Raw genomic sequence first — 24,456 nt, 5'->3', positions numbered from 1 at the left:
GTGTATTTAGGCACGAGGATTGCACAGTACTTCACGTACAAGTAAAATGTAGTAATATGTGAGCTCGGGGAATTGCACTTTATTAATTCACGTGCTGGGATTCAAGTGAATAATTAATAGGTAATGGAATCCCAGCACAACAGTATATATAGATGCACGTTGTCACATATTCGGGGTTGGGTGTTCGGTGAGTGGAGAACGGGAGAGGGGGTAGTAGTAGTACAATTGTTATTGCGTGCTGGTAGGACCAGCACGATACTTGTTAATTTATCGACTCACCGTTTTGTTAAGTGTTAGTCTGTTTTTGTTTGTCTATTTATTTTGGCGTAGAGTGCCGTGTCCTGTGTTTTCGTGTTTGTTTAAATCTTTCATTTTGTAATAAATCGGCAAAAACAGGCGTCTTCATCATTTCATTTCATCCCGTCTGTTGTGTATTTCATTCCTCTTCCTGGTTCTGACACCGCCCACTTCGGCAGTCTCTGTGACAAACACCCACAATCACACTGCACACTTGTGCTCACAACATCCAGCCATTCAGTAATTGCTTCCCTTTCCCACCTGGACATAACTGACATTTACCCCCCCTCTCTCTCCTCCACCACTACCCCAACACAACAGGTCCCCCTAACCAAAACATCTCCTCCTCCTGTTACATTAGTAAATGTGCTTGCTCTGTGCACAAAATCTTAGAGGCTACAGTGTGATTATTTGAAATACACAATATAGCAAAAACAGAGGTCATTGTCATTTTAATCAAATCAAATAAAAAGTTAAAATGCCATAGAACAATGTATCTTTACCATAAGTGCAGTATTTACTAAAGTATAAGTGATAAAATTTCCAATCGATACTTTTTACAAATGCTGATAGCATTTGTGATTTCATCTACTGATATTTACTGCACAAAACATTGAAATAGTAACATAAATGCAAGTCTTTAAAGAGTTTTTATTGGTTTGTTACTATACATGTTAAGAAAAACAGAACACTTTAAAAATGGCACATAAGCAATTCAGAACACTTCAGACTGACACCTGCGAATGGTGTGGTTTTCAGTCCAGACATAGTCTGTGTCATTCTTATTTTGATTATCTAATAATTGAAGCCACGCCCCCCATCCCTCTGCTCTCAATGTGGTTATATAGTCTTAAAAGTACACACACATTCTTCTTACGAGTCTTACAATATGTACATCTAGTAATTGTCGGGTGGACGAACTGTCGTGGAAACGAATTGTCGGGGATGAATTGTCATGGACCAATTTAGTTGCAGTTGATTCACACCACCATTAGACTGAACCTGGACCTATGGGAGACCACAGATAACAAGCAGAATATAATGTGAGAATGTAAGCATTACATTTCTCTGTGTATGGTTTCTTATAGGTTTTCTGCAACTGCTGGTTGGATTTTTACACTTAATGAAAGAATTACAGTATTGAAAATGTGTCCCTAGTGTAACAGAAACACACACAACAATATGGATGGATTGTGGAACATACATTTATTTTAACTGAAGATGGTTTACTTACTTTAGAGTGAAATCTTTGTGGAGATTAAAATCAAAATTGGAATGTTCCCAGCATAAAAATAAAACATATCTCCATTTCAATCTTTACTGGGCTCCCTACAGCTGCACAGACAGTACAGCTGACTACTAATCAAACCTTTGAGGCTCATCCCTTTCCACCTTAACCTTGTGTTAATTGTGTCTACTTTAAACTGAAATCTGAATATGGCTGTGACAGGTTGGCTTTGTGGTTGACGTCACACCCGGAAGAACACACAGTACTGTGCGCGAATGTGAATGTGCTGCTTGCGTTAACTTGTGCTGTATGTATTCCTGCAATATCTACGTGAAAAAGTAAGTTTTGATAATTTTAATTAGAGGGTCTTTCCATTGAAATGTCTTACTCCACATAACATGCACTGTTATCACAGATCTGCCTGGTCCATGAAACACTATATTAAGGGGCGTGCCTCGGCAATACATTTTCATGTCTGTCATTTTGATTGTCATCACAGATTATTTTCACAAAGAATACTGGATAGAGACACATTTACATCTGCTGGCTTTCTAATCTGCTGTGGCTTAGAATGTGCTGTTGCTGCTTAGTGTATTGATATAGCGACATTTACTTCACAAACAGCATATGTTGTAATACAGCAAGAGATTTTCAAAGCATAAAACACCTGTCCCCATTCCTTGCTCCTGTCTGAGATGCTTCAGCAGTTATCCAGCTTTGACGAGCAGTTGAGAGAATACTTTATAATATAGTATGCTGCATAATTAGAACAGCTTTCTGCTTTCAAATTCAACAGACAAAGGGACAAATTACAGAAAATGTGTGCAAAGATTGATAAATATGAATTGTATTTTTGGCGTAAATGTACTATATGTAAATGCTACTATAATATATATTTTTAGAACAAAAAATAAATAAATAGCTGAAATACATGATTGCAGACATCTATTTCTTGTAACTGTTTTTCTTCATCCACAAAAGCTAAACTTTTGCTACAATAGATTTTTCCTAAAATTATTTTTCGAGAAAGTATACAAATTTTCACTGTGGTATGTAAACTTTTGAAAGTTATGCTAGAATGTTCAATTGACTGCAGTTCAACTCCCACTGCAGAGGCTAATAAATACCACAGTGATATTTTTACATTTCCATAACAATACATTTTTTCCAAATAACAGAAGCGCAGTTTAAGGGCTCCCGAGTGGCGCCTCCAGTAAAGGCACTCTGCGTGGCGTTCAGGATGCGCCCTATAGCCTGGAGGTTGCCAGTTTGAGTCCAGGCTATTCCACTGCTGGCCATGGACAGGAGTTCCCAAGGGGTGGCGCACAACTGGCCGAGTGCCTGCAAACCTGCCTGCAAGCGGCCCAGAGCTGCGTGGTCATCCGACACTGAAGCTCTGAGGTAGCTGCATGGCGGGGCTGGAGAGTGAAAAGAAGTGGACAGCTGACGGCACACGTATCAGAGGACATGTGTGTTCATCTTCGTCCCTCCTGAGTCAGGGGGGTGGGGGTTTGCCAAGCCAGGCTTACGAATTGGGCATTTCAAATTGGGTGAAACTGGGGTAAAATGCAACTGGTGATTCCAAAATTTAAAAAAAAGAGAACCAATGTAACTGGCAATGTAAAATGTTAGAGATCCTTCTTTTCTTATCTAGGTTAATGTACCAGACATTCCCCTATAAAATCCAGATTACTGCATGTAAACATGTGAAATGACTTTGGTACAGTGGTCTAAATGTAGCCCTCAGGCGATACTAGTCAGTAATCCATATCTCAAAATTACCATGCAATTCAACATAGGTCTTTGAAGGCTGTCTCAAAAAACAGCAGTACCTTGACCATCGAGTTAAAGTTGCAGCTGGTTGCAGTAATTTTGCCATGAGTTATTGTTGCAGTCACTGTAATGGACAGTGTTGTGTGATGTCAGTGAGATAACGTTAAAAGCTCTTTAACCACGAATGCAGACCAGGTGGTCTCATGGATAGCTCGGGTGGTGATGTCAGACCCGGAAGAGACAAGACACAGTTTGGTGAGTGAATGTGGATTATTGAAAATAAAAGATTTAACAAAACGCAAAACACTGAACAAAATAAATGACATGTTAGGCAAAAAAAAAGACAGTGGTCAAACCTAAAATAAGTATCGCGCTGGTCCTTCCAGCACGAGTAGCAATTCTTTATTTCTTCAGATTTTAATTCTTTCTCCTTCTTTCTCTCCCATTCTCCACTGCGAACACCCAAACCTGTGCGTGTGAAACACTAACTCTTATGCAGTTGTACCGAGATTTGATTGCTAATCAATCATTCAGTTGAATCTCGGCACAGTCAGTACGTGAACTACTTTGTACACTCCCCGTGCCCAAATACTAATATACATTTTATCTGCACCTGAAGTGATTATACAATTCCCATGCCTAAATACAAATATACATTTCATCTCTGTTACATGCCCCATGTACACCCCATGCACCTATATATATATATATATATATATATATATACACACACACACACACACACACACACACACACACACACACACACACACATACACACAAAATACGCACACAGGTTGCTTAGAGGACTTATATTGGACCCCGACACCCACGATATATCGAGTGGGTGGTGTATAACTGAGCCCCCAACCAAGAAAAAGTTTACAAATTGATTAAATTCTGATAATGTCTACAGTAACTCTGTCTATTTTATATCAGTCCTTAATTTTCCTGAAACAAATGAAACAATTTGTAGAATATGAAGTGTAGAATATGGTAGATTCTCACCTACAGTTGTGTTTTGGTTACAACCAATCGTAAACTCTATGAGTAATTACTCTCACACATATACAGGCTCGGAATAGCTTAATAATATATGCAGGGTTCTCCCCAGGAATTACATACAGCCGAGTGGCAGAACATTATACACAGGAGCTTTTAAAGGAAAAATAAACTTGCCTTATCTTAAATATATAACACGACAAAGAATTTGAATAATGTGTTGTCTTTCGTGGACTGTATCTGGTTGTGCTTTTTTATGTTCTACATTTTCTTTTTCATGACTGTTTGTTATTATGGTAAATGACCATGCTTATCTATAGGCACTCTACGATTTGACTGGGGAAAGATAACGCAGGATTAGTGGAGTTCACACACAAAACTGTGACATTCTCACTTCCTTTTTGGCTTGAGTTTATTGCTTCATTTAAATAGTTTTCTTTATGTTAAGTATTCAGAGCATTTTGTTAATGCACGTCTATTTTTGTGTTTCGCTATTCTACATGGTTTTAATGCAACTGTTCATTTTAACCATTTGTTTAACACAACAGTAATCACATACATTTGGTCACCATCATAACTGTTGAATAAAACCACAGTGTAACAATCCAGCACCTCTGCACTTAAGCATTTGTATATCAGCTGACAACAGCTAATATCCCATGACACCTTTCCTCTTAAAGGCATACAGCCTCTATAAATGAACTCCCAATATCCCTCACAAGCACCTGGGTACATACTGTTACGATATCACAACAAAAGGAATATGCTTTTTTTTTTTTTTTTTGGTGCACATGTATAGCTATTATGTACTGTATATCACCTTAAAGTACAATAATACGACAATAAATGAAATTCATGATAATACCTGAAAATAATCTTAATATTTTTTTAATAAAGTAGCCAGCGCAAATATAGTATTAGGCATTCATTGTCACTATTTTTGCTTTTAAAATAATTGGTTATTTTTTTAGCAGTCATTTTTAACATTTTAGCCTCTCGAAGTGCTTAAACGGAAAACCCACCCCAACTCTCTCATTGGTTAAAATGTTGTGTCAAGATGTAACACAGCTGTCATGTGGTTCCAAGATTTTTTTTTTCATCAGCAATGCGAAACTGATCTAGTCTCCTAGAAGAGCAATCAATCCTTATTGTTAAAGGCACAGTAGCATCTGCAAGATGGGCGGATCGGGTTTTTTCAGCCGGGCGGCTACAGCCTCTTTGCCGGGCAGCCTGGGGAGAACCCTGATATATACAACCAATTCTAACCTTTCATCAATTATTAATTTTCACCCACTGTGTAAAAGGGATAAAAGAGTCAGCACAGTAACCTCCAGAATATAATTATAATTCCTAATTTCTCAACGAGGACAATCACTCCAAAGACAGAGGGCATTCCTAATTAGCAACACAATCTCTTTCATAGTGACCTTGCAGTCTACAGCAGAGGCAGATCACAATTGTATTCTTAATAAAAGTCTGCAGTTTCACCTGGTGGAGTGAGTTGATAATATGGATATTTTGTTTCAGATATTTCTTTCAAATGCCAAAAAATCGCGGTCGCCTTTCCTCTCTCAATCAACCAAAAACTATCACCCAAGAAGAGATACATTAGTTATGTCAGAATCAAGGACATGTTGTTCTTTCAAAGCAATAAGAACATATGTCAACAGATTCGTCCCTCGACTGACTGGCATTCTCTAATGAGAACACCTTCATTGCACTGCCATGTGACTACGATTTACCTAATGAGATTCTGACAAGAACACAGCAGGGACTTCGGCCTTCTGCTGTTCATGCAGTTGAGTAAGGAGCAGTAGAAGACAATGTATTGTTTATTGAGGTTGCATACAAATACAAATAGTACTGTTACAAGCTTACTTTTAAAGAGATGCTGAGCAACAAGCCTGTAAGTCTTGCCGATTTTTCCAAGAAGAAATCTTACTGATAACCTGCTTTACTTAACATTTGAGTGCAGACAAGTTATCTTTGGCAAACCCTGAAATCCATAGCATTTTGTTTTCTCAGAACATTTGGGAATTATGACTCAACGTGAAAACAGGGCTATAATCCAGATAGAGGTGTTAATTAAAATGACTAAATGATATAGTGGTCTCCACAGACAGTTTAAAAAAGCATACATATTTAAAGGGTAAACACATAACTGGGAAACACATGCAGGACACAAGCTCACTCACGTCTGATTGACCTTCCCTCTGAACTTAGTATTTCAGAATGTTCATGTCACTTCACTGGCATACAGGCTATGTTGATTGGGGCTACTGTAACAAATGGCTATTCGTCCACACCAACAAAAGAAAAAAATGAATTGGACTTTAGTTTTTTTTTTTTTTTTCAGACCACATGCTTACTAAATACCTTGGTATCCTGGAATAGATCACCATCTCCCCATTATAAATATGCTTTAATAAGTTTTAACAAGCAGCCTGTCACACAAGTGCAGTGGTAGCCATGTGATCCATTTGCTATCAATGCTCAATGACTGTCTGTCACAAAGACGGCCGGAGTGGGGGACGTCAGACCAGAAACAGGAACCAGGAAATAAACGACAGAGGTGGAGTTTGGTGAATTAATAAAGTGCAATTCCCCATGCTCACATATTATTACTTTTTGAGCCAAGATGGCTGTCAGCCTCAAAACACACATTTCTCAGTGTTCAGAGCCTCTGCTCTGTCACAGTCTAGGCAGTCACCATTCAGGAAACTTGTTTTCTGGGTAAAATAGTGAACAAGTGCTTCACACAGTCATATTTAGGTTACCCCTTCCGTATCAGTACAAATCTACAGTATAACCACTGGTTTTTAGAAGGGATTTCACTTAATTTGGACATTCCCTTGCAATCTCAAAGTGATATGTTACCCCTAGGGAGGATCATTAGCTCTATCCTGTGAAAATAAAACATTGGTTGTTTTTCAAGGTTATTTAACAAAAAATCCCTTCTATCTTAACGTTACAGACAACTGCATGAGTTTGAAAACATTCTCCTTATGTTCGTCTTCCTGTGCTTGAGGAGGCTTGAAAAGTACGAGAAGTAGGAAGAAAGTGGAAAAAAAAGAAAAACAAACACGATTCAAGTTGAAATTATTATATCTCTGCTGCACCCCACAAAGGAAAACATCTTTTAAATTATGAAACACTGAACGACCAATATAAAGCATTTAGAGGACCCTGCTATAAATAAACCTTTAGCATTCTGTTGTGAAGCACCTGCTGTATCCTGTTAAAATAAACAAACAAACAAACAAAAAGAAATAGGGTATTTGTGAACAAAATAATAAAAAGGGTTACTGCTATAAAGTGGAAGGATAAATGGGCTTTACTTAAGTCAAGTGAAAAAAAATAAAATAAAAAAATAAAGCCTTGGTTATTTCCCATGAATACAGATAAGATCTTATTAGGTTGGTACTGACCGAGTACAGTTGAGGATTGACACTAAAAATCATGTTAAAATAAGAAGGCAAGAAACATCCAGGGCATGGACTCAGAAACACTGTGAAATGAGGATAGAGGGGAGTGGCAACTGGCAGGAGTAAATGACAGGTTGGTTAGGAAATCAGGCTTTAGAAATACATTGGTAATCCCAAATGACGATGGTGAATACAGTTAGCATGCTGGTACTCAAGGTCTAAAATTAGAAGCTACTTACTGAGATTTCTTTCAAACAGAATCAGAGTAGTGCACAACTAACTGCACTTGTACACTGTCACTGCATAAATTGAAGATGTTTCCTAAAAGTGTATTATCAATTATGGGGGGTACTTCATTCATTGAGTTAATAATTAGGAGCTACAGCTTGTACACTTGTGAGCATCGTAGTTTTTGCCATTAGACAGAAAAAGCCATGTGCGAGGTCTCCAGCCCTGCTCCTGGAGAGCTACCGGGTCTTCTGGTTTTCATTTCAACCAAGCTCTCAGTTGCTTAATTGAGCCAATTACTGTCTTAATCAGTCAAGATTAGCATGTCTTCAGGATCTTTAGTCATTGATAAAAGCTGCAGGATTGGGGCCCTCCAGGACCAAGGTTGGAGACCCCTGATCTATTGGAAGGCTTATCACCCAGTGTTGTATTTCTAATTGCAGACATACAACTACCTAACCTTCAAATTTAAAGGGGGTTCTTAAAGTGGTCCTAATGAACCCTGGGACAGATTAACTATTAACTAGGGATTAAGAATAACAGGCATCAGTCTAATATTTAAAATGGGTTGCTACTCTGATATTAAGGCAACTCAAATCGGATTACAATAATTGGATAAGGTTAACGATGGGCTATATCTTTAAAAAAGAAAGCATGTCATCATGGGAGGACCAGCACACCAGAATGAATTAGCTGACAAATATCCATCCTCCAGCTGCAAGCAATCCGCCACGCTTCCTTCATGAGCTGACACTCAACCAATTTACTAAGACCCCTTAATCATTAGCTAGCCTATATTTACATAACTTACATAACAAAGCTTCTGTACAATGTTTTCTTCTATGCAGTAGTATACTTTAGTGCAGCTATGAATTTAATTTCAATATAAATGGGTCATGCTTGGTAATGCAATGAAGGTTTCCAACAATCCTAATATGACATACATTCTGTATAATGTTAGCTGGTATAGCACCACAAGAGATCAAAGTGGCTAGACGCGATTCCGAAACAGCTTGTGCGAGATAATGTCACACCGGTATACCTTGGAGATATACTATATCATTTGTTATCAATACAGGGCTGTTGTGTGTGTCTTGAAAATGGTGCATTCTCTTGTTTCTATTCTCAATGGGGGATCTCTTCTTCGAGACAACCTGTGACCATAATATGTTTCACATTCAATAACTACAGTACCCTTTATGACACAGTCTCCAACTAGCAAGTGGCATTACTCTGTCATGAAAATGTATATATACAGTATATATTTCTAAATTCCAATCTGCAGCAGTAAAGTGACCAAACATAATCTACCTGTATAGTTATTAACCAAATGTGCACGTGCCCTAAATGACTTGCCATTGAATCCTTCACTAAACAAAACACAATCCCTGCCAGGCTAAACCTCACTTCACCCTGAAGAGGTTAAAATGCAAATATGGGCTTAGGTTTTTTACAAATCGATTCAGATTCAAAAACGCGGTCAGAATGAAACAAACTCCATCTGTTCCTCCCTTGTGATGACATGTTGTTTTTATAACTCAACATGGGCCATAGTCAAACACACAGAGGCTTCCATAAACAATTAAATGAAACCGCCCAAAATGCCACAAATACTTCACCCCTGAAGTACATACAAGGATCATTTATGCAGTAATGGGGAATATTTTTTTAAAGATGTTAATGGTGAGGTAAATGCACAAAACGAGGCCAGGCAGAGTCTATTTCTGAATCACACCATCTCCCACAAAATGAGAAACCGATACAGCTACCCACCAGCTGGACCATTTTATCTCAGACACACTTTTCAGAACTAGATCACCAAGTGGTCACTTCACACAAAGAGCTGAATCATACCGATACCGACAATTTCAAGATCAAATCGGGCCTACTTGGGGATTTTTTTATTATTTAAGGGTCTCACACAAGATAACAATAATCAAGAGGTGGCCAAAAAACACCAAGCTATGCCAATGTAAGAGGTAGAATCAAACGAACGGCAAAATCAGCCAGACCTGGATAACATGTCGTCAGGGGGATGTCTCTGTTGCAGGCATACAGCTTCCATTTATTAACTGGATTGGGGATTTAAATGGTGTGGCAAGTCAGCAGTGTGACCTTTAATATATTCTGGCTTCTCGAAATTCAAAAAGCATAGGCCTATAATCAGAGCTGCAGTGTCAGGAACCAGTATTTTTCACACATCTACATTACATGTTATTTGAAATGAAGTTCTGCTTAAAATAAAAATATTCAGCCCTCCCACATCTAAAATTATTATTCACTTAAAAGTCAAAAATCACCAACTACTGATAAATTACACATCCTTACTAGTTCCAAACAATTGACAGATTTAAGATGCTTATCACTAACAATGTATTAGCACAAACAGTTGACTTTTATTATTTTGCAGTATGTCTGTTTATCTTTCTAAATAATCCATAACTAAGACTCATCCAAGCACAAACATACACTTGGCTGTAGGGCTAACATGAACAGCCAGGTTCAAGGTGATGAGTCTGCAAGGTATGTCAGCTGTTCAACGGATACTACACATATCAACGCCATTTCTAAGCGCCCTGAAGTCAATTCGGCAATAACTTCATTTGGCACTGTAGTACATAAAATCAGAAATCTGGATGTTGCTGTGCCTTAATTAAAATGTTCATGCCATGGTGTTCTGTCAGAGTAGCCAACAGTTTGGAACAGAATGTGTTTGACTATTTCTGGGGTTACAAAAAAAAAAAACACATTACTAACCTTGGAATGTGCGTGCAACTGCAAGTATAAACAAGCATTCAGAATCCAACAGACATATTTTAGTTTTTTACCAGTTTGTGTTCATAGGATACTAAAAGTGAGTTGTTAAGAACTGGAAGTTAGAGATTTCTTACCACCATCTCTTTCAGGTCAATTTTATTGAGCTTGTCTAAACAGAAAATATGTTTTCTTTCCCTCTAACAAAAAATATTAACTTGGAGGTCAGCAAAATCGTTTAATTCGACTCTTATTCAAAATGGCATGCTGCAACTCCAACGCTCAGTGTCAGACACAGACTTCTTACATGCTGCCGTTTATTTTTTAGGTAAAAACAAGTTTAAATTGCAGTGAGTTGGTTCTGCTATTTATGATATTAAATACTAAATGTTTACGAAACATTCGAACACGTTTGGTCACCGTCACAACTGTTGCATGAAACTGGGGTTGCTGCATTCTTCTGGTGTTAATACAGCATCTACCTGTACTTACAAGCATTTGTATTTGATGAAACTGTTATTTATTATTATTAATGTATTTGTTACCATCCTCCTCACACTTTAGTTTATTAAAACATGTGATATGCGTTCCCCCCCCCGTTATAGACCGACGTTATAGAGCATTCATAAACACTGACACATGCTTTTAAAGGGAAAAGCAGCATTGTGTTACAGGTGCCAATGCGCCTAACCCCCCAAAAAATACATTTTATAGTTTTATAGTTTATACTTTTTTTCTTTTTTTGTCGCATTTGCAACCATTTTAGTCCCAACTGGAGCTCTGCAAATTCAAGCCTTACACATTTTACACACTGAATTTTAAACCAGCCAGAGCAGGTCGAATTTAGACATTGCCCTGATGAGATTATAACCATTAATAACCCGCCTCCACTCATTTTCTATTTCACTCAGCTCCTGGCAGACTTGACAGAAGCACCCTTAATAACACAATGAATGGTAGGTGAGGCTGCTAGAGTACATGCTAATAAAAAATATTCTCTAATTATCAGTGTAGACACAAATTAATGCATGCTCCTGTTTGTGTTAGCAGACAAAACTTTACTTAAAAACGAAATATTAAAAAAAAGACATAGCACAGGGGTCACTATGGATAATCGTATCGTCAAGAAAAATATCATGGTTCACCATGTGAATCGAAGAATCGGCACACCCCTATTATTATTACTATTATTATTATTGAGAGGAAACAATCAATACTGCCAGATTAAAGTTTGACAGCCTACCATTTTGTCAATTTCAAATGTGTTCTGAAATTTTATGGAGGAAAAAAAATCATAGACAACTCCAACATCAACTTTTGTCAATCCACACTGTGTAAGATTTTTCTTATCAAGGTTCTACCGAGTTTAACTTCATATTTGGCTCAACATGAGACCAGCATGCTTGGCAGTGCAACATTTGTGGCAATTCCAAATCCGAAATCTGTGGAGTAAAATAAATAATTCCAAACATCTGCAACACTTCCGTCAGTGAAACTTCTATTGTAACAGAAAAGCAGCACTAAAGTCTTCCAAGGGCATATCACTTTATATAGACAGGTAGTGGACAGAAAAATGGAAAGTCACTTAATAGTGCGTCGGGCAACGACGTGTTTAAGCCTTTAAGCGCCGTGGCATAGAGTCTACCAGCCTCTGGAATTCTGCAGAAGGGATGCGACACTATTCTTCCACGAGAAAGTCAATCAATTCATGCCTGGTTGATGGAGGTGGAAAACTCTGTCTCAGACGTTGTTCCAGAATATCCCACAAATGCTCGATTGGGTTCAGATCTGGTGACTGAGGCGGCCATGACATATGGATAACATCAGTGTCATGCTCATCAAACCATCGGGCGACCACACATGCTCTGTGGGTGGGGGCATTGTTATCCTGGAAGACACCCCCCCAACCCCCCCCGCAGGAAAGAAATGCTGCAACATGGGGTGAAGATGATCACTGAGAACCATTAAGTAGCGATTAGCGTTGACCTTGCCTTCTAAGGGAATGAGTGCACCCAAACCATGCCAGGAAAATGCATGCACAACATTACGGAACCATCAGAACCCTTCACTGTAGGAACCAAGCACTCAAGGCTGTAGAGTTCTTTAGGTTGGCGCCGCACGTGTACTCGTCCTTTTGTCGAGAACATGGTGAAGAAATTCATCTGACCATATCACATTTCTCCACTGCTCGGTAGTCCACTGCCTGTGCTCTTTGCACCACTGGACTCGCAATCGTGCATTGCCAGGTGTGACGAGCGGTTTGTGCACTGCAACCCGACTATGGTATCTCGCTCTGTGGAGTTCTCGGCGCACCGTTTTTGATGAAACCGACTGCTCGCGCCCCAGGTTGAAATTTGCAGTTAATTGATCTGCAGTTGCTTGCCTGTTTTGCCTTGCACTTCAAATTAATGCACAGATATCAGACGGGCCCACTTCGTCCTGCCTCAGACAATTCAGTCGTTATGTGTTTTCCTCTTGCACCCCATTTTCAAATCAAACTAGTAACTGTCGCCATATAACTATAGCAAAAGTTTACTTACACCTTAACCCACTAATTTCAAAGTAGGCGTTTCAATGACAGGCACTATAGCTGGCGAATGAAAGTGCACAGTCGGTGCAGGTTTTGATACCTGACAGTCATTTAAACGAATGAGAGCATTCTAGCGAGATCTGTCAAAACAGGATGAAATGACTGACTGTGAAACTACAGTAGTCTACTAAGGGACCACTGAGATGGCTAGCAATGGCCCCTAGCCGTTCACAGCAGAGATGGGACAGACAGCAAGTATAAAAACTACACAAACTACAGATGATTTCTAAATTATTATTTTCGGTAAGAAAATTAAAAATAGCGAGTGGTTTTACCAATGTTTATCCTATATAAATGTATTTCAGTCAAACTCATATTTTTGGGGAATTTGACTTTAATGAGCTTTACTGATTAAAATCGAATAGTAGCAAGCCTAAACATAATGCATTTATTCCCTCTAAACAAATAGGCCTACACAGTTATAATAAAGCCATCATAAAAAGCACTATTTGCAGAGGGTGGTCTGTATACATTAATAATTGTAAAATACTTCTGTGGAGATAGAGTTATATTTATCCCTACATATTAAAGACCACTTAAACTCAATTTGGTTACATGTAATACTCTCCTTGACATACAATAATACTCCCCTGCCTCTCCCATGGTTTCAATCTTTCCTAAAAATCATATAACCTGGCAATGTAAATACACCTAGAGGAGAGTTTAAAAAATGGACGTTTCTGTGTTTTAATGCTCAATATGCAAATCTTCACCTTTGAATGTCACTAAAAACAAAGCCGACTTATAATTATCCATTTCAGCCCCCTCCATAGATACACTGTAGCCATGGCAACACCCCTAATCACATAAAGAATAGTTACATACTCCACTTGAACATCAACAGTGTTTCAAAGAGGTAAAACACAGTTATGTACATCAAATTAATATATCTTTTAGAAAAACTACATTAGATTTTTCACAATATATGATAGACACACAAATCAATGTCAGTCACTCGCAAAGGAATATGCTGTGCTTTAGCTGCTCTTATGCTAAGCTTACCTTATGTTGCTTTTTTTTTTTTTTAGTCCTACATATGTAATGGGAATAAAAAACATAATTTTTAGTGACACAAACACAAAGGCTTTCTGGTTACTCTTAACCATCTTGTCCTAGCTAGCAGTGTCCATTGTAAAAGTAGTTGATCATAATAAGCATCTTATTAGCTGGCTCAGTATTAGACATGGTCATGAGTGAACAGTGATGTAACTGAAGTCACATTGGACACGTATTGGACATAAAGATGAAACTAAAGGTCATAGCCCCCAGATTTCAGCACTGCAGCCTGTGGTTTAACCTCAGAGCCACTTGTCCATTTACAGTGCGGTTACTAGGTTTCAATGAGGTTGCACTGTTGGCCAGTTGTGATTATAGGTCATTCTGAAATGTACAGCAGTGTAAGCAGTGTAAGCTAGTCTGCCACCAACACACCTACACAAAAGCACAATTTACATTCAGTTTTAGAGGTGAAATTAAAAATCGACCGTTAAAAATGGCATGACAATACATTTCTCTTTTCCTTCTGTTTTCATAAGCTAAAGCACATTTGCGACACCCGGGAAAGTCTGTTCAACAAATTATGCAGTGATCGACAGGAGGTTAACTTTCTTGCTAATTTTGGTTCATCACTGACTTGTAAAAGAGAATGGTTGATTCAATGTCACAGTGAACCATAGCAGACACATAGCAGCATTACCCCCTATTCTGCTGAAGCAAAAACAGCAATGCATTTCCAATAAGAAACATTGACAACTGGAGACTCCGGGGAGTTTCAATTTGATGCATGGCCTCCCACTCTCTAATTAACATCAACCTCCACAAAGCATTATATGACTGACAAGTGGGGCCAGGTTTTTCTTAACATTGCTGGGGCTAGAACATCTCCTTCCATAAAGAAACAGCTTCTTTATCAACACCTACATTCTTTAATTGTTCTGTGGAGGCAAACATGTGTTTTGATAAGAAGCCCAACACATTTTCTACCATATACTTTTGCATTTTGGTTATCACAGAGTTGTGCCATGCTAAGTCTCTTGTTTTGAATAAGCAGTGCCATTCAGGTAGGAAAAACACATGTATATACAGTGCATTTTTTTGTTTGTTTTATATAGAATTCACTCATATTTGTATACTTTTGGTAGCACTCACCCTCCAGCATAAATTTTCTGCAGATTATTCAGAAAACTTTAATCTTTTCCCCATCGCCAGCTTATTCATCTTAGACTTAAGCCCTTTTTACATTGGCATGCTCTACATGGGTCGGAACCTGATGTCATGCGGGTCGGCTACGCAATTTCCCACTGCTTATGATAAAGCAGGGTTGACCTGTGTGACAGAAGCAAGTACACAATGCACGTATCAATGCCCCAGAAGCAGCTTGTTACAGACAATTCCATCTAGGCGCCTCTGGATTGAACCGTCAGCCCAAATATTGATTAGAGCAAATGTTTCTTCATCTGTGCTGGAATCTGGCTCATGGTGTGTCTCAAGCAACAAAAACATGGCTAAACAGAAACCTTCCTTGCACAAGTGAAACCTTCACGCAGGTGAGGCTGTTTGTTATTTCGTTGGCCATTATGCATTTTGTCTCGCTCAACCCAGGTCAAAGTAGGTCAACCCACATCCTGAGGGACCTGCGTACAACCCAGGTATGTGGCTTCAAACTGACCCGGGTAGAAGCACCAGTGTGAAAGAGACTTTGGACACCGGCTTGATAAATTCAGACACCTATGCAAATCACCTGGCCACTGTACAGATCCATGAGTATTTAATCTACTTTTCATTATGTGCAGAGCCTTGTCCAATAATTCAGAAACAGGCTATATTTCATTAAGTACCAGAGCAAAGCATAAATGCCATCCAATCTTGCGCTCATTTAAATGGAACACATCAAAATGGGTCACAGTTTCTAATTTTCCTGATTAATACCAATCTTGAATACAGACATGTAGTAGGGCTAGTTGGCAGTGAAGTGGGTTCATTTATACTATGTACAGTCTTTCAGGTTACAGAAGTATGTTGTTTGAACCTAGTTTAGTGAAATGATTGAGGAAACTTATCCTGAAATTACAAAAAAAAAAGTGTAGGTATTTTTAAATAAGTGTATGTTAAAATGTGATACGAAAAATAAAAGCCAAGCACTAAAATTAGGAACATAACCACCATTGTACAACACAAAATACAAACTCAAGCAAGTATAGGAACATATTCTTCTATTAAAGCAAGATTTACATCAAATCCTGGATTTACACGTTGAGAATCCAATTTTGAAGGGTCTAAGCTTTTCTTAACTTGGCAACGCGGTGTGATATGAAAGCAACAAATCATTACCTCCAACATGCTATGTGAATCCTGTGAAGAGGCGTGACGTTAACTTCCCATAATCATGCAAAGCAGCCCGAACCCCTCTCTTGTGCTATTTCTAATACCTGTCAAGAAATATGGATCTCGAAGGGGGCAGCAAAGGCTGAGTTACCATATCTGAAGTGCATCTGCAGCTGTCAACACAAAACACAAAAGTATCCTGAAACCTTTAACAGGAATGTGTGTTCTATCCTGTTTCTCTTACTTTAGTCCTCCATTCTTAGGCCCTGTCCACACTACATAACCGATCTCCAGACCCATACTCAAAAACATTTCAATTAATCCAGCTCCAAGAGTCCACACTAAAGGACTGTTTCATGTTTAGTCGGGCTTAATGCATACACACACTATTAAAATAGTTTTGTTACTGTTCCTAGCAGCACAATGGACTGTGGGACTTAATAAAAGATTATCGCACCAGGCACTTTATTTTTTGTACACAACCTGGCAAATATGCAGCCCGTTGAAGACACAAGGTACAATTTATCATACTGTGTGCATTTCGTTTTGAACTGAAGTTCACCTTGACCGATTTCATCGCTCCAGATATCAATGTTCCTTGATTTCGGCATCTGATCATGTCGCTCCATAAGCCACCATTTTACAACATGCCTCAGCAATTGTATACAGTACAGCAGTATTGATGGTCATTCTCAACTCCTTCAGACGCCTGCTCTGAGTCGTGTATTTGAAATGTTCACAATGCAAAACATATCAGAAAGCATTTTGGGATATTGGAGGACATACAAAAAATGTAGTTCAGTATTTCAGCGCCGACACATCTAATTTAAGGTGGTCTCGAATCCGGTTCTTGAGTGCGGTATTAAACGCTGTGTAGATTTTAACTATATTTAGCACTTTTAAGCCAATTTAAAGTCAACTAATACGGTTTAAAGGCATAGTGTGGGCAGGGCCTTAAAGGCTATTCACACTATAGCGTTTATTTGCTTAGTTTTCTAGAATAAAAAAAAAATAATCAAACCTATGGAATTTAATACTGCCTTTCACATTTGAGCGTAAAGGCCTTCACACACCAGACGCGACATGATTTTTACTGGGGCAACACAACAAAGTCGCTGTGAAAACACCGTGCACGTCAGAAGCGATCACAGAAACGGCACGACAGCTGGAAATTTGCCAAATCTTTCAGATCACGGTGCTTTTCATCGCTTTTCATCCAAAATTCAAACCTGGTTTTAGATTTTGATGTTTTACGACTCACACAGACAGTTCAGTGCCAATTACTTCTTTTCTTTTTTTTTTTTTTTTTAAGGTCTACAGTTATTTACTACTTCAGACACAAATTACACGAAATGGTAAATGTTTCAACGTGTTTCAACAGTTCTATCGTGTTACAAAATGACGAATGCAGCAACATTCACTACCACACATAATATATAATATAGCCTATATATTTTTTTTTTCTTCTCGCCCTTGCTGTTAACAGCTGATCAAAGCAGTGCCCACTCTGTTTAAAAGTGAGTGGGCAGTGGCCCGTTGACACTCCGCCTCCATCGCCTATAGCTGCTTATCATAAAGAACAAGATATTCTGCACTGCTATAATCAGACATTCGCCCATCTTGTCTGTGATATTTGACGTGCAAGTCTGAATACAAAAATAGCAGCAAAACGTCAAGCGTAAAAAACAACGTGAATAAACACTGTAGTGTGATTAGCCCTTTAGTCTCACTATTTGTAGAATGCACACAGAGAGGAAGTATTTCTTGCTTGGTGTAAAGTTAAATGCAAATATTAAAATAACAAACTCCCAGGAGAGAGCAGGTAACCAAAACACAGCGAGTTTTAAAACAAGCAATGCTGCTGCATAGGTGTTTAACTTATTCCCCACAGACTTTCAAAATCACAGGTTTGTGAGATCATTCTGTCATATTCAAATACATTTCTTAGTGTGCACAACCTAGTCCAAGATACAGAAACATATCCCCTTCGCTCACAATAATTTATTTAATATTGAAATACATTTTACACAATTATTTTTTTAACCTGTATATTCACTGTTTCACATTCTTATCTTTGTGATTATGAGGACCAGCATTGGGTACAAGTACTAGCAGCAGCCACAAGTAGCTTTATTCTTAGATCACAGCAGCTGGATATGTTAACTTTCAGTATAATTTAACCTTACGGATACCACAAGAGTACCTTTGCGGCCCAGTTATTTGACAATGATACCCGACGGGTGTCTAAAGTGCAATACAGGTACACTAAATATCTAAATAATAACAATACATTAAAACACACACACAAAAAACAACAAAAAAAATAGATTATTCATGTTTTTTTGTTTTCTTCTCAGTTGTCAATAAACACCAATATCAGTTGAATATCAATAGCCTACTACTGTTATCGATTAATACTCTCCCCCCCCCCCCCAAGCTACTATGCCACATGTGGACACCTGTATGACAACCTATTGTACATCCCATTAATGGGCTTTCACAAAATACTAACGAGAGAGAGAACCAGCATGTTATTAAAGAATACATGCTGTGCTAAAACCTAGGTCTCATTGTATTTTAGACTTAATCTCAACATTTCACTTTACAAACGCCTCCAGATTCAAACCACTGTGTGGAAGAATGTCAGTGAATTTCAGACCTCCTTTGGGCAATAGGTGTTTCAACAGGTTTCCACATTTGTGCTGATCAAAGCACACTGTATTACAGAGATATGTGTGGAACTGGTTTGGCCAAAAATGTCAATGCCTCTGCCCCCATCCCACCCCATCTCCCAGACAATGTGCAGTGTCAGAAAACACAAGTACACTTTTCTTATTAAGTAGGACAATCTTATGTAAAACCTTGCATTCTTGAGCAATGCAATCAGTGGTTGGCTTTAAAAAAAAAAAAAAAAAAAAAATATATATATATATATATATATATATATATATTATATATATATATGTTGAGATCATACAACTGACTTAGTTAACTTGCCTTTAACTAATTTATTCAACTCTAGTTAGACTTGCCTTTAAATAAATCACATGGGATTCAAAAGTGAAACCTTAAATAGAGGTTCTCATATGACATTTTCACTATTAAATCTAAGAGACAATAATTATACAGTACATTTTCAATGTCACAGTTAATAACCAGACCTTTGGTTTCTTGATTCCATCATCATATGCCCTGCTTTGTAATTAAGGAATTTGGAATGGTATGATAAAAAGGCTAATTCCACAAAAGCAACTAGTCCCAACTGTACAGTTTTGACACCGACAAAATATGCACAACAAATACAATATCAGTAAGAATACAGCATTTGTTATTTACCTTACATTTATTTATTTATTTATTTATTTTACAATTTGCACCAGAGTGAAAAGAACTTGAAAACCCAGCCCCAAATATCTAATCTGAAGTTATCACGTCTTGTAGAATACTCAGAAATAGCAGACATGGTGACCTTGTTGTTAATGTCATTGAGGCCCTTGTGTAATTTATCAGTAGCGTGTCTATGTTATACAGACAGGTATTATGCTACCTACCCCTGGCAGAGAGCTTTTTGGTGTTGATGATTTTGGCAGCAAACTCCTGTCCTGTGGAGATTTTCAGGCATCTTTTCACCACCGAGAAAGCTCCTCTGAAAAGATGGAAAACAGAAACACCCTGAAACGTGACTGTGAAATAAGCATCCTGAACAGTTACATTAAATAGAGAGTTGAATTATATTTCAGGAACACACCCTTGAAACCAAATACAAAAAAAAAAAAGATAAACTAACAAAATGTTGATGTTGTTTATTTTATTTAAGGTATGGGAAGAATACAATGACATTAATGAACTGCCATTTAATATATCGGAAAATCATCTGGTTTATTTATAACGGGTCTTGCAATATCCATATACCACAGACCTACAGTACTTAATTCAAATTTTGAAACGAGCGACTCAAGGTTAAGACAACTGTTTTATTATAAAGATGCACAAAGCTATGCAAGAAACACAGTACTAATTACCTAACTGAAGCCTTCCCCTGTACACCCAGTCATGAGCAAGTTCCTCAGCGGTATTTATAAATGTATGCTTTTTGTTGCTAACTTTTTATTACCCTTTTAAGCCCATCCATTTGATTCCTTAAGAACATGAAAGAAAAAATAATAATCTGGCTCATGCCAACTGTAATGTAAACTACACACTTGAACTAAATAGCCGACACACCTTAAGAGTCTACCCTATTTATATAGACATATTCGCTGGAGATCAAGGCTTGTGGGAAATATCTATCTTCTAGCTTAATCTATTCTATATAGTAAGACTACACTGATCCTATATAAAAAGAAACATACATGAACATATAAAGAGATGGATAACGGTTTTTCCTCAAAACCTTTGTTTCGCTTTGTTTTCTTTCATAAACAACAATTATGGAAATAAGTACTATAACGTTGTACTGTTGTGTGATCAAGTAATATTTAAGTTAAATATGAGCAGAAGCGATGAATGCGTGGGTTGAACCAAATTCTTTCGCCTACTTTTTTTTTTTTTTTTTTTTTTTAAATGAACCATGCAAACTCCTCAGAAGTATGATGGTTGTAAACTTTCAGCAGTTATTCATTTAAAATAATGTAATAGTGGCCATATGATTGGTAATCTTAAACGCAAATCCTTTTAGTAAATATTAACAACAAGAATTACAAATCAAGTACGTAATGCAACAATCTAGACATGTTCAGTACTGTATACTAATATAGTAAATTTATCGAACATTGTACGCGAAATATTTCATGTGTAGCTAAATAAAGATTTGGTGTATTTCTCTCAGCACAACAACGAGAAAACACAGATATGCTTACTTCCCGAGCTCCTCAAAAAGCTGATATTCGTCAGTAAACCTGGTGCAGGTTGTTGCCATGACGGAGATACTCTGAACGGATAAGAAAAAAAGGATCGCTGACAAAAATGGTCTCTTCTTTCACCCCTTCTTTTCTCGACTTCCTCGAGCGATTCTGTTTTCAAAACAGATAAAATAATATCCCAGCAGCAGCAACTGTGGCGGTCTAGACCCCCTACCCGTGTCGTTGTTTAAATTCACTGTATCTCAGCAGTGATACAGACGCTGAAACCTATAGTTCTCTACTGACACCAAGCCTCTCCGTGCAATAATATTTCTATTGAGCTCTTCCTGATCTGAGATACTGTACCACACCTCCCTCTAGCTGCAAATAGGGGGTATTTTTCTTTTGAGCGTCTGCTGCTAGTTCCTACAAGCTTTCCAGATTTTCGATTAATTCGTCTGGGTTTATTTTGGAACACTTTGCTGTAATTCATCGCACTATGCAGGTTTTTATGGAACTGGCACTATACGTTATCTTTGTAACTGCATGACGCTTGGCTTTACGGTAGCGTGTATTGAGTTGTGACAACATTTAACTCTCTCGGTAGTCGACAGTATTAGTCTTTATAAATTATGGGATTTCTATAAAGGTTCCTGCCCTGGTTTGACTTCCTGGCTGTAGACTAATTTGTTTAAAACAGTGTAGTGTGATTCTGATACTGTAGCAAAAGCCAATTTGTCTGTGTTTGTGGCAACTGTAACCGAAACTGCCCTCGCTCACCACATCACAGCTCTCAAAAAATCCTGTGCCATCAGTACGCGAGACTACACGTAAGAAAGTAGTACGAGATTTTCATTCACTGTGTGACTGGGAGGAGCAATGGTGTAATTTGGTTGGTATGTAAAGAGACATGCGGATGTTTACGTGTCCATGTGTTACATTTCTTTATTGCTTAAAAGACACGTATACGGTTATTAAACGGGACACAAAACTAATAATCTTAGAGACATGTTAACCATTACCGGCGCCTTCTTATTTGCTGACTCAGTGAATCCCTACCCCACAAACAATTATGATACTGATAGGCTTACACGATGTGTAATTAATTTAAAACGGCAAAATTACAGTGTTTGCTAAAGCCATGTGCAACAAAAGGCTTCAAGCTTTTAGGAAAACAATTTGAGTTAAATCTACCCTCTGAACGTGTGCTTTTAAACCAAGGGTCTCCAACCCTGGTCCTGGAGAGCCCCTATCCAGCAGGTTTTCTAGGTGTCTTTACATCATCAGTGGTTAAAGATCTGGAACACTTGTTAATCTTGACTAATTAAGCCAATAATTGGTTCAATTAAGTAAATGAGCGATTGGTTGAAACAAAAACCAACAGTCACAGTAGCTCACCAGTACTAGGGTTGTAGAACCCTTTGGTAGACATTATGTCTGCAAGGGCGTGATTCTTGTATAAGTCGTTTTCTACGATTTAGCGCCATCTTCTGGTAATGGAGGGTCATTTGATGTAATATCCCATTTCCAACTACCGGTCATGCAGCTGCCCCGAGAGTCTTTAGCTTTAACAGATAACTTATTAATCAAAGAATGCACTGCTCTTCAGAAGAAGCAAGAGTCATAAGAACATAAGAACATAAGAACATAAGAAAGTTTACAAACGAGAGGAGGCCATTCGGCCCATCTTGCTCGTTTGGTTGTTAGTAGCTTATTGATCCCAAAATCTCATCAAGCAGCTTCTTGAAGGATCCCAGGGTGTCAGCTTCAACAACATTACTGGGGAGTTGATTCCAGACCCTCACAATTCTCTGTGTAAAAAAGTGTCTCCTATTTTCTGTTCTGAATGCCCCTTTTTCTAAACTCCATTTGTGACCCCTGGTCCTTGTTTCTTTTTTCAGGCTGAAAAAGTCCCTTGCGTCGACACTGTCAATACCTTTTAGAATTTTGAATGCTTGAATTAGGTCGCCACGTAGTCTTCTTTGTTCAAGACTGAACAGATTCAATTCTTTTAGCCTGTCTGCATATGACATGCCTTTTAATTCTCAACAACGTGTTTTAGCTGGAGGTACAAAGATCATTGCCATTCTTTAACTCTGTAAACTAAACAGGCATGCAGCTGTTACCCAAAACAACATATACCTCCCTATGTAAGGACACCTTGCATGTCAAAGTGAAGCAAAACTAAAAAATAATTATTGTTGGTGAATAAACAATAGGGAAATAAGTTCTAACTCTTGTCTTATTGTCTTATTAGGTAAGATATTATCTCTTGCAGCTTGGAATCCATTCATGAGCCTGCTTAGATGTTTCCATAGTTTTAAGAAGAAACATTGTAATACGTTAAGGCACAGCCCATGTTTTTTTTTTTTTTTTAAATCAAAGTTAATTGATCATGACATAAGGGAAGGAGCCACACACACGTTTTTGGCATCAAATAAAATACTATAATGGGCCAGCGGGTGCTTGGCGTCTTGCCAGCCGCTGGAACTTTGGTTGTGTGTGGATCTGTGTTTAACTGTGCTTTCACTGGACTATGCCGCTTGCAGACTGTGGTCATCAATATTTAAGCTTTTCCACCCGTTGGGGAGGTCTTTTGTGGTGGGGTTTTAACTTTCCGACTGTTTTTCGTGTTCCAAACAAAAATGGCCAGGAAGGATGAGAACAGTCACAAAAGCCCAATTCCGACACTATGAAGAATGTTATTCAAATTAAATGGGTACCTAATCAACATACCCCCTTGCGTAAATCAAAAGCGTTGATGTGGTCAGATTGAGTATTTGTCTAAAGTGGTTCCCCTGTTTCAAAGAGTCCTAATGGAGGTGGGAACCTATTTCAAACAGGCTCTGTGCTGAAATATAAATGGCCTGCTCTGGGTGGAGTGACTCTTTGACTAATGGGGATGGCGCCCAATGTGCTGCTAGGGATTGCTGCAATTTTAGAGGATGAAAGGGATAATGTAGCTGCCCCCCCCCCCCCCCCACCCCCAGTATG

The 24,456-nt window shown here is 38.2% G+C and overlaps 1 protein-coding gene across 6 annotated transcripts in view; it reads right to left on the bottom strand.

Annotated features, from left to right (window-relative positions):
* Positions 1-21,791, bottom strand: part of LOC121295509 (calcium/calmodulin-dependent protein kinase type II subunit delta) — a 132,178-nt gene extending 110,387 nt beyond the window's left edge. For 4 of the 6 annotated variants that reach the window (XM_041220211.1, XM_041220249.1, XM_041220220.1 and 1 more), the window contains exons 1-2: positions 21,481-21,790; positions 20,173-20,267 (exon numbers count right to left, since the gene is read on the bottom strand). In XM_041220211.1, the coding sequence (XP_041076145.1) occupies positions 20,173-20,267; positions 21,481-21,539 (154 nt within the window). In that variant the 5' untranslated portion in view covers positions 21,540-21,790. Of the gene's footprint in view, positions 1-20,172; positions 20,268-21,480 lie in introns of all 6 variants that reach the window. The other 2 variants (XM_041220229.1, XM_041220240.1) reach the window with 1 other exon arrangement.
* Between the last annotated feature and the right edge of the window lie 2,665 nt (positions 21,792-24,456).

This window comes from Polyodon spathula, chromosome 2 (genome assembly GCF_017654505.1).
Source record: "Polyodon spathula isolate WHYD16114869_AA chromosome 2, ASM1765450v1, whole genome shotgun sequence".
In the NCBI taxonomy this organism is placed as follows: Eukaryota; Metazoa; Chordata; class Actinopteri; order Acipenseriformes; family Polyodontidae; genus Polyodon; species Polyodon spathula.
This window is presented reverse-complemented; position numbering and strand designations above follow the sequence as displayed.